The sequence below is a fragment of the Octopus bimaculoides genome, chromosome 7, assembly GCF_001194135.2.
Source record: "Octopus bimaculoides isolate UCB-OBI-ISO-001 chromosome 7, ASM119413v2, whole genome shotgun sequence".
Lineage (NCBI taxonomy): Eukaryota > Metazoa > Mollusca > Cephalopoda > Octopoda > Octopodidae > Octopus > Octopus bimaculoides.
The window spans coordinates 87,720,694-87,732,739 of record NC_068987.1 but is presented as its reverse complement, the minus strand read 5'-3'; the positions used below and the strand labels follow the sequence as shown (position 1 = coordinate 87,732,739).

General features: G+C 34.8%; 1 protein-coding gene across 1 annotated transcript in view; it reads left to right on the top strand.

The window, feature by feature from the left end:
* Positions 1 to 12,046, top strand: part of LOC106880977 (uncharacterized) — a 164,838-nt gene that overhangs the window by 58,320 nt on the left and 94,472 nt on the right. The window contains exon 4 of the mRNA XM_052969454.1: positions 9,425 to 9,502. Within this exon, the coding sequence (XP_052825414.1) occupies positions 9,425 to 9,502 (78 nt within the window). The remainder of the gene's footprint in view (positions 1 to 9,424; positions 9,503 to 12,046) is intronic.

The following is a 12,046-nucleotide window of genomic DNA, read 5'->3' as shown; positions in this document are numbered from 1 at the left end:
GTCCCCTCACCATTGCTTGACAACTGATGCTGGTGTGTTTACGTCCCCGTAACATAGCAGTTCAGCAAAAGAGACCGATAGAATAAGTACTAGGCTTACAAAGAATAAGTCCTGGGGTCGATTTGCTCGACTAATGGCGGTGCTCCAGCATGGCTGCAGTCAAATGACTGAAACAAGTAAAAGAGTAAAAGAGTATAAAGAGTGTAATAAAAGTTGACAATTTTTTTTATCTTATATTTATTTTGTAAACAAATAATACAATATTACATAAGCATTTTATGTTTCTTTCCTTTCTGAAAACTTGCCACATAATGGCAGCTGATGGCTTGTGGACCAGTGCTGGTCTGTAGACTACCACTTTGAGTAGCACTGATGCACAGGACATATTTTGCTAGTGTCCATGCATTGTATATGATACACATTCCTAATTTTCTTTTTACAACTGTCAGAGTAACTTGTGACTTATGAAAAGAAAGCTTTATATTACACAGACATGGGTGAAAGAAGGGCTGACCAAAAGCCTGAATGTCTACTGGACAAACTGGACAAACTTTTGAAAATGTTTTGGATAGGCAAATGATTAAAAAAAAAAAGGGGTTTTTTTTTGTCACTTGGACAGTAGACTTATTTCTCTTCTCACTGCCACCTAGTGGTTGGGTTTTTTCAGTGGAGTCCACTTCATCGAAGCCTTAGATTCAGTGTTCAATCTGAGGATGATCTATAAGATGTCCCTTCTTCTCCACCAGGGAGAAAAAGGCTGAGGGCTGCTCTCCCACCAAATGGAACCATTAAAAATGATTAGAAAGTATCAAGTGAGGTCTTATGATTTCAGTTTTTCTTTTTTGTCATTGGCCTATGGCCATGCTGGGGCACTTCCTTGAAGGTTTCAGATGAAGGAATTGACCCCGGTACTTATTTTTGAGACTGGTGCTTATTCTAACAGTTACTTTTGCTGAACTACTAAGTTATGGGAATGTAAACAAACCAACATTGGTTGTCAAGTAGTGGTGAGCATACACGCATACGCACGCATAAATGTGCATGCACACATGCATACACACTCACACACACTTGCTTCCACACAGTTTCTATCTGCCAAATTCGCTCAGAAGGCTTTGGATGGCCTGGGGTTATTGTAGAAGACATTTGCCTGAAGTGCCATGCAGTAGGGCAGAACCTGAGACCATGTGGTTGCAAAGCAAGCTTCTTAGCCATTCAGTTATGCCTGTGCCTCCACAGAGCCATGCTTTACTCGACCATATTTTAGAAATCCAGACCCTGATTTCTTCAGCATAAAACTGTTTATCACCATAATCATTTAACGTCTGTTGTCCATGCTGGCATGGGTTGGATGGTTTGACTGGGCTAGCATGCTGGAAGGCTGTACCAAGATCCAGTCTGGTTTGGCATGGTTTTCTATGGCTGGATGCCCCTCCTAATGCCAACCACTCTGAGAGTGTAACAGGTGCTTTCACATGTCACCGGCACGGGTGCCATTTGTGTGACTTTTGCTCAGCTTGATCGGTCTTCTTCTTCTTAAGCTCGACATAATGCCAAAGGTCTTGGTCATTGCCTCAATAGAGGCTCGATTGAAATTTATTCTTGTAAAAGAACTTGATATTAAGTGCCAACATTTTAAGGAGGTTCTTCGTGCTTACCATTACAAAATTTGTTGACTATGCTGCCTCTCCTTGCAGACATGGTAACATGAAGAAATTTTCTTCAAAACCATGTGATTCCAAATTTCACCTCATTGTATGGCTCTTGGGCAAGTGTCTTCTACTATTGCCTTTACCATTATGGTCATCATCATCATTACCATCATCATTTTGATATCCACTTTTCCAAGCTTGCATGGGTCAGATGGTTTATTGAGGCAGATTTTGTACAGCTGGATGTTCTTCCTGCTGCCAGCCCTTGTTTCCAAGCAAGCTAGTATTTCCCCAACATGACCAGACATGTTTATGCAGAATATTGGACAGGACATTCATTCACAACAATCATGCAATGTCAAGACAAGGACGGACGGATGCACACACACGCACACGCACACACACACACACACACACACACACACACACACACACACACACACACACACACACACACACACACACACACAGGCTTCCTTCAGTTTCCATCTACCATATCCACTTTCAAGGCTTTGGTTGACTCAGGGCTATATTAGAAACTTCTTAACCACACGGCTGCATCTGCACCTTGTTTGAAACAGAAATTGTGTGTGTGTGTGTGTGTGTGTGTGTGTGTGTGTGTGTGTGTGTGTGTGTGTTCCTTACTGATGTATATTGGTGAAAGATGTAAGAATTGGCAAGAAAATCTATCAACCAGTGCTTTCCAACAAAAATTGCCCTTTGGTGTTATATATTTGACTTTAATTTCACAAATACTCCCTTGCCACTCTGACAGTTGTAAATTTAGTGAACCAGTAATTAGCCTGTCAGAAATCTGTAACCAATGACATTAGAGTTCACAAAAAGTAATATAAAATAAATAAATAAATGAAATGAAAATTATATGGAAAAGCAATAACTGTTATTATATGAAACAATCTGAGGTTAAGTGAACCATTAGGGTTTGTTTTGATTTCTATCCCTTTGGTATCAATAAAACAAATATCTGTAAATGTATCAATTTGGTTTATAGCTGTCTTTTATAAAACAGACTTTATGTCTAATCAATAAAATCAGCATGAAAAAAAAACTCTTGTTCTAATTCTTTGAGATTAATAATCATAATAGCATCTTTCTTAAACCTTTCTTTCCCTATGGAGCATTGGCCCATCAATGACTGTTCTCGGTGCTGAGTTGCCTTTTAGGCCTTCTCCCTGGGCTTGTTGGTTTTTCTAGGCAGGTCTGTTTGCCCTACACAAATCTGTTTAGACCTCTGGGAAGAGATGGTCCATATCTGGTCTCTATCTTTTGGCCTATCCAGCATGGTAGGCCCTACAAGGAGCTTGAGTTCTCTTGGCATATGTCTCAGGGCAACTGATACACGGAAGCTATCACATTACAACAAAGACTGAACCTTGTGGGTAATAATATCTTGATTATTAGCAACTCTTTTGAATCCAATCTGATTGTAATTTAAAGCTGTAGGTTAAGCACTTTTTTTTTTTTACTTTCTTTTTCTCAGACATAGTTGTATGCTTCAGAATTTTACTTCACAACTACATGGTTTTGGTTTCAATTCCATTGTATGAAGCCTTGAATAAATGTCTCTTATAGCCTCAGGCTGACAAAAGCCTTGTGAATAAAATTGATAATCAGAAACTGTGTGGAATCTCATATGAATAACTATCCCTGTTGGTATACTAGTTTTTACAGTACAATCTGGCTCTTTGGTGCCACCAATGGAATCTACTCCATTGCCAGCATTTGAGCCAGGTTTCCTGCATACAGATAACCATCTACCCTTCCCTGACCAATCTTAGAGGTCCTTGAAAGGGTCGTGGATATTGCCTGCCCTTTTCTTATTAAATCTATTAAAAAAATACACACATAAGAACATAGGTTCGTAAGTGTTGTACTGGTGGGGTGGGTATAAAGCTTCTTCTAAGTGTATGGTGTTAATAGACTACTAATTGCTTTTCATTTTCCATCCTTTCTCTCTATTCTTTTATTGGTTTCAGTCATTGGTCTGTGGTGATGCTTCAGTGCCATCTTCAGTCAGGAGGTAAACTTCTTACCACACAGCCAGGCCTATTAATGATGATACATCAATCAGGTGTTATCATTGATATTCTGGATACTGTAGAAATGAAGGAAATAGGAAGAAATAAAAGTTTAATTTAAATAACAAATAAGTTTTATTAACCTAATGAAATACAGATTCTGTAAATGCAGCAAAATTAAAAAAACTGTTTTTTGGGAAGGAACAATCCATTTTAGACACAATAGAAACTTTGTCTTTTAATGACAATCAATTAACACAAATTAGCATATTTTTCTAAACTCTAATTAACAACACGTTTTCTTTTTTCTTTTTTTCTTCCTGGGTGCTGGTTTTGTGAGAGTTCCAATTAATTAAATATCTAATAAGGAGTTTACTATAATTTGAAATATTCATATTTTCTGTAATATTGATGGTCATAAACTATTGGCATAAATGCTGTATGAAATTCTTAAATTGCTGAAATGTAATTTATAATATTAGAAAAATTTTCAAGAAATTCATTACCTTTTTAGTAATTCTTTTCATTAATTCTTCGGTTTATGGAAGTGCAAGTAAAAGAAATTTGAATATTTTTAATGTGTTTTAATAACAATTTCAGGGAAGTGGTTGTAACGAGGAATTGAAATAATGCTGTCTTTTCAAAATGAGAAGAATGAAGAATGTATACAGCATCGTTTAACTTCTGCTTTCCATGCTGGCATGGGTTGGACGGTTTGACTGAGGACTGGCAAGCCAGGAGGCTGCACCAGACTCCAAACTGATTTGGCAAGGTTTCTACAGCTGGATGCCCTTCCTAATGCCAAACACTCCGAGAATGTAGTGGGTGCTTTTTACATGCCACGGGCACGAGGGCCAGTCAGGCGGCACTGGCATCGACCATGCTTGAATGGTGCTTTTTACGTACCACTGGCATGAGAGCCACTCAGGCAGCACTGGCATTGACCATGCTCGAATGGTACTTTTCACGTGCCACTGACATGGGTGCTAGTCAGGCGGCACTGGCATTGACCACTACGGCACATAGAAGGAAAATACCAGTGAACATAGATTTGATTACTTGGTTTATCTTATATCTTAAAGTTCATTTTCGTGTTGTATTATTTCAGATTTTTCAGTTAACTGCATTATAATCAGTCTTCTGACAGGATTTGGTTGATAGAAACTGAAAAAAAGCCAATTTTATATATGTATGTGTGTTTGTGTCATCTTGTCTTGATACCTCATGGCAGTTGTAAATGCATATCGCTGTCGTACAAGTAGTGTCATTCATTATCAATATTCTGTGAAATCATATCTAGCCATGGCAAAACACTAATTTACTTGGAAACCAGTAAGGATTGGTGACAGGAAGGGCATCCAGTTGTAGAAATTTACTTCAATAAACTCTGTCCAACCTCTATAAGCATGGAAAAGTGTATGTTAAATGGTGATGATGATTTCAACTTAGCTGAAAACTTAGATATAATAATAGTTTAATTCTTCTACTTTTAAGATTAAGGTCATAGAAAATGTCATTTCCAGTATTAAATATAAAGTAATAAGGAATATGTATAAACATTAAAATATATATCTTTGTATCAAAAAGCAAAAGAAACCACATGACCATGGCATGTAAAGGAAACTGGTTTTCAGTGTTATAGATATATCAACCACTTTGCTATTAGCTATAAACTTCCAATACAAAATGCTTTAGAAATTCATATATCAGGTCATAGAACTTATTTTTAAAATTGTATCAGAAAATATATAAATAAATCTATTTTTACTGTCTGTGACTGTAAGTCATTCTTACCTGTGAAGTATGTAAATAAATGTACTCTTGAAAGCTTTCATTCTGTTATCTTTAGAAATGTATTGTATTTAAAAAAAAAAGAAATGTAAGTTTTATTTGTAAGCAATCAATTTTATTTTAGTTTCTTATGAATTGACTTTTAATAAAGTATAAAATTATTTTTTTGTTAAACATACTGCTGCATTTCTTTAATGCATAGCCAAGTGGGATGGGCTAATTGTAATTGTTACAGCTGATTCTCTGCCAAATGTTTGAGTTAATTCACTCCATAATGCAGGGTAAAGTCACCGGGTATCAAACTGCTGGACTAGGTTACAAAAGTTATGGAGAGAGTTATCTACTCAATTAATTAGGAGAATTGGATTAGATGAGATGCAGTTTGGTTTTGTACCAGCGAGAAATACTACTGATGTTATCTTCCTAGTAAGACAATTTCAAGAAAAGCATCTTATTAAAAGTAAGCCACTGTACTTTACATTCATCGATCACCATTTTGAGCGTGGCTGTTGCCAGTACTGCCTGACTAGCCTTCGTGCTGGTGGCACGTAAAAGCACCCACTACACTCTCTGAATGGTTGGCGTTAGGAAGGGCATCCAGCTGTAGAAACTCTGCCAAATCAGATTGGAGGTTGGTGTAGCCATCTGGTTCGCCAGTCCTCAGTCAAATCGTCCAACCCATGCTAGCATGGAAGGCAGACATTAAACAATGATGATGATGATTAGGAGAAAGCCTTTCTCCAGGTTCCCTTGTTCTGTGATCTGGTGGTCCTTAAGTAAGCCATGTAACAATTATTACAAGATTGGTCTGTTAACCATATGAACAAGGACCTTTCCAAACACTAGACAACATTCACTTAACAGAAAGGAAAAAGATTACTAGAATTTGATGCGTAGTTATTACAATTTAACTATTTTGTGAATAATATCAAATAAACGTTAAAATATTTAGTTATTTTAAACTAAAATGTTGATTAACACGTGAACAGTTTTGAATTAATTGGATATTTGGTCTAATTGTTGGCAATTAACTTTAATGAAGAAAATTATACTAAATAGCATTTAACCACCTCCATGCATATTTTTGGGAATAAATTAATTTCGATTTTTATTGAATCAAACTGTAATTTATTCGGATCTAGTTCAAAACGGGGGCACCAGTATTTTCTTAACGAAACACTAACGAAACACTTTGAAACTTGGGACACTGGTAGAATGTGTCATATAAAACATCTTTTACTCTTAGTCTTCTTAACAAAAAAACGTACATCGCAAGTTATTCCATGTTAAAGTTGTCGTATTTCTGTAATTTCAACCAATCACTGACGTCTATTCAGCTGAATAGAGTTACTGCTGGGCGGTCATAAAAATGTTATTCCCTGTGACATATTTCATCCGGTTTAATCGTAATTTATACGCATATATTGTTTATATAATAAATTACGCTGTGCGTATCTATGTGTGTAACAATTTTAGAGTTCGGATTCTAGAGTTAGGGTTAGGGTTAACAGTCTAGTTAGGGTTAGGGGATTAATACGATATACACCGTTACCGCGCTAACTGTTTTCAACTGAATAGACGTCAGTGATTAGTAGAAATTATCGAAATAAGACAATTTTTTACATGAAATAAATTCGAATACAAAAATGTTTTCCTGTTCTATAACACAAAATAGATAAGTATACGAAGTTTGAAAGTCTTTCGGTACCAAAAACACTACATAAAACATAAATGAAAACTGGCGCCCCCGTTTTGAACAAGATCCATTTATTCTTCAAACTAAATCCTTTTATTCAATAATTATACATTTCTGTCGCAAAGTTTAAAGCTTATCAGATAAGACTACTGAGGTGTATTTATTCACTTTGTATTTGCACAATATATCACTTTTTAATGACTTGTTCCTCATCCAAAAATAATAGCTTGGCTAATTTGATTGCATATATTTTGTTTTTAATTAATAAAATTGCTTAATTATATTTTATTTCCCTAATTTTTTTTATGGTGATATTTACATATAAATGAGTACCCATGCTGAAAAGTAAATTATTATTAGTGTTATTAATTAATTTACAAAGTTTAATGTCAACTAAATCTTTTACCCATTTTTGTCATGCTGGGGCACTTTAGTCAAACACATTGACCCCATTGCTTATTAAATCTTTGCACTTTATCGATTTCCTCTGCTGAAACTGTTAAGGTAAGGGGACGCAAAGAAACTAATACTGGTTGTCAAGGGTAATGGTGAGAGAGAGAGAGAGAGAGACACACACACACACACACACACACACACACACACACAGAGAGGCTTCAACACTGTTTTTATCTCCCAAATTCATTCACAAAATATTGGTTGGCTCAAGATCGTCGTAGAAGATACTTGCTCAAGGTGCCATGCAGTGATACAAAACCTGAAATTATATGGTTGCCAAGCAAGCTTCTTAATAACACCAGAAAATGCTGACACTAAATGCTAGCCTTATCTAATTGCACAATTTAGGAAAAGACTAGCAAAATAATTGATATACAAATTGAATGCAGTGATGTACATTGTCAGTAATATATTCCTAGTTTTGTAAATCCAGAGTCAGATATTGTATTGGCATTCTTTTGTGAACACCTTTTAACTAAACACAAGGTTATTTCCTTGATGAGAGCATTCATCTGAATCCATTTTATATTTATCATTGAGTAGATTCCTATTACAATGACAAGGCTGTGACTGTTATGGAAACACAGCACTATAAATATCTTTAGTCTGGCTTGGCTTTTATTCAGTTGGAAAAACTCTTGTGTTGACTATCTAAACTTGCCATCACACCTCACATAGTTCAAGATGGGTCTAAAGATTTTCTGATGAAAATGGATTGTTAGCGCTTAGGTAAATAAATAATGTTTTCACATACTTTCACATTCAGAGATAGGATTAACTGTATTTTTTTTTTTGTTAAAAACTTAATTATGATAGATTTCAATTTAACATCCTTGCACATGTTAAAAACTGACATTGAATATAAATGTGAAGAATTAATTTATATTTTATGAAGCAGTACTTTGCTTGTGTTTGCAATTAAGTATTTTAGCCACTGTATTTACTCGTTAAGTCATGCCTCTAATTTAGTGTTAAATCTTGGTACAAACTTTTTTCTTTTCATAGTTTTTTCATAGTTTTGCTCCAAGTATGAATTGTAGCCTAGTTTTTGGTAATTTTTCAGATTAACAGCTGCACGATATTCACTAGGGTGTTAGGGTTAGTTTTTAGGGTTAGGGTTACGGTTACGGACGGAATACCCTAAAACCGTAACCCCCTAGTGAAGATCGTGCACGTGTTAATCTGAAAAATTACCCAGTTTTTTCCAGTTAATCAGGTATAAAATAGTGCAACATATGAATAAATACAATAATTTTTTTTTTGTCTTTTTTGTTTTTGTAACAAATAGATTATAGTGTTTGGTAATAAGTAAATGAAAGTGTCAAAAATAAAACTAGTTTGCCATGTCATACTGGTAGAAATGTCAGCCAAGTGATGTTTCTCCTTCTTCTGATATTGCCATTTCTCTGTTGTCAGAAACACTTTTCGCATTATTACCTATGTTTCAAGTAACTCACAGCTTCGTACACTTCTCTATCAACACATTTATGTACACCAAACTGGAATTATGGCTTACTTTTTTCACTTAAAGTTCAAATCTTTTTCTTAAAAGCAACACATATACAACAGTTTCTCCAGGAAAAAAGAGGAAAGAAAACAAAAAAAAAAAAAACCCCAAAAGCACAAAACATTTTAATCAGAAAAAAAAAAAAATCTTTATCTGTCTGTCTGTCTGTCTCTATAATTTCAGGTTTGTTTTTACTTACTTTTCTACTCGGATTATTTTAGTGTCAACTTTGATATCTGTTGTGTACACAAAAAGTACAATAACTTTTTCTCTCTATTTTCAGTCACAATTCACAGAGGACTACATTTATTCACCCACTGACCAGACGTACAGCTCCCCCGTTTAATGACTCCACTCAAAGGTAAATAAAAGACTTAATAATACAAATGAACATTTATTTGTGAATTTCTTTTTCAATTGTTATTGTTTCCTTTGTGAAAGAAACAATATTGAAGTTATATTCCCTCTTACCCCAACGCTGCCTTTTCACTTGCTAAGATTATATACTTCATAACATTGCAAAACACTGTCGATGTATTCATTATCAAGTCGTAATAATAGTTATTTATAAAAAAAAAAAAAAAGATTGCTGTTTTCCATGTTTAGGTTATAATTAAAGAAATGGAAGGCACTAAAGTTTAGATAACATACACTGAAACTTTTAATTTTGTATACTTCTTTATAATAATAAATTCTGTATAAAATTCACCAATAACCCTGGATATATAAGAAGGAATTATATTTTGCTTATGTTTCGTACCACACTCCTATTAACGTTTTGTGCAGGACAATTTCCCTTAACCCCTCACTTGTTACACCTACAAAAATCTTAATTGGAAACTCAGAAGGAATTTGAGTTTTTCTAGTGTCTATCAAAAGAACTTCAAAAATACATTTTCAAAATTTGATATTCTCAGTTAATTTCTATATCGAATGTTTTCTCATTCCGTTTTTCCTTCATGCCACCAATGCATTTCTGAAGTTAAACCAATGCTGAATTTTCTTGATTCTATTTTACCAATAAATTTAACAGAACCTCTCCTTCCCTCTCTCTAATGCCTGCAGAATATGCCAAAATATGAAGATCTATAATTTTGCGGAGACAGCTACAGCAGTGGTTTCCTTGCTGCTTTCTGCCAGTTTATTTACAATTTACCTCTGCTTGTCTCCTGCTCTCCCAAGCTTACCTATGAGGCACAGGGCCTATTTAACCCTTTGGCATGGTCACTGGTTCACATGACGGTAGGGTGTATTCCCACACTAGTGAGCCTGTGTGACACCTCTAGATTCCAGCCTTCCTTCAATTCCAGTTTCCTTAGCCATAAGGCCTAATAAGGTGTATTAAAATATTTTGTTATATTTCAGGAGGGTTAGTATCTCTTATCTTTTACTTGTTTTGTTCATAAGACTGGCCATTCTGGGGCACTGACTAGAAGAATTTTAGTTAAACGAATCGATCCCAGTACTTTTTTTTTTAAGCTGAGTACTTATTCTATTGGTCTCTGTTGCCGAACTGCTAAGTTATGGAGACATAAACACCTCAACACCAGTTGTCCAGTAGCGGTGGGGAGACACACACACACACACACACACAGAGGGGCTTCTTTCAGTTTCTTATTTCTTTATTGCCCACAAGGGGCTAAACATAGAGGGGACAAACAAGGACAGTCAAAGAGATTGCGTAACTGGTACTTAGTTTATCGACCCCGAAAGGATGAAAGGCAAAGTTGACCTTGGCGGAATTTGAACTCAGAACATAACGCCAGATGAAATACCGCCAGGCATTTCTCCCGGCGTGCTAACATTTTTGCCAGCTCGCGACTTCTTTCAGTTTCTGTGTACCAAATCCACTCACAAGGCTTTGGTTGGCTCGTGGCTATATTAGAAGACACTTGTCCAAGATGTTATGCAGTGGGACTGAACCCGGAACCATGTAGTTGAGAAGCAAACTTCTTACCACACAGTATGCCAATAATAAACACACGAGCTGATTCAATTTCACTTTATTTTTGTCAATTGGTTAACCATTTAACCAATTAACTGATTTTTTAATTAATCATTTGGTCAGTCAATCAATCACCTAGGTTTGTTAAAGTCCATTCATTATCATTTGTGATCTAATCAATGATGAAAGGTCTTTAATAAACTTAACTGATTGATTAATTAAACAATTAATTAGTTAATAAGTTTATTATTTTTAATTGCTTAAATGTTAATGAATTGATTGATAATTATAAAAGAAGTGAAACAGAACCAATGTGTGTTCATTATTGGCATAAAGACCCTCCCAAGATACAACAAAATGTTTCAAATCAGGAATTCACATCAAGAAACTGGCAAACCAAATACATAAAAATGGAATATTGTGTGCTTAAAAATATTGTATTTCAATTTTCAAGGATCTTAATGTAATAGTAATATCTAAGATTGTTGAGTCATAACCTGGAATCTTAACCAAGAATTCAGCAATGCTTCATAATATATATAAAAAGGTTAGAAGTCTAAAAAAAATGTAAACCTGTGCTTTAATATTTATATACTTTCAGCTATATCCTTTCCACTCTCAAATTCTTGAATTTATTAAACACGTTTTTTTTTTATTATAAGACGAAACCATTCCACCACCCACTTAAATATCAAGTTATTTAGGAACTGTTTGGATATTTCATCACTTAAGGTCTATTTATTATGTTTCATTATTGTAAGTCTCTGTGGCTATGTGATGTTAATGATTTGTAATGCTGTAATTTAGAATTATTTGCTACTTTAAATACGTTAGTGCAACTGTGTGTGAATAGTATAAAGATTCATACCACAAAAATAAACTTGGGTTTCCTAAAATCAAGAGTTGTTATATGTATGTATATATATATATATATATATATATATATATATATATATATAT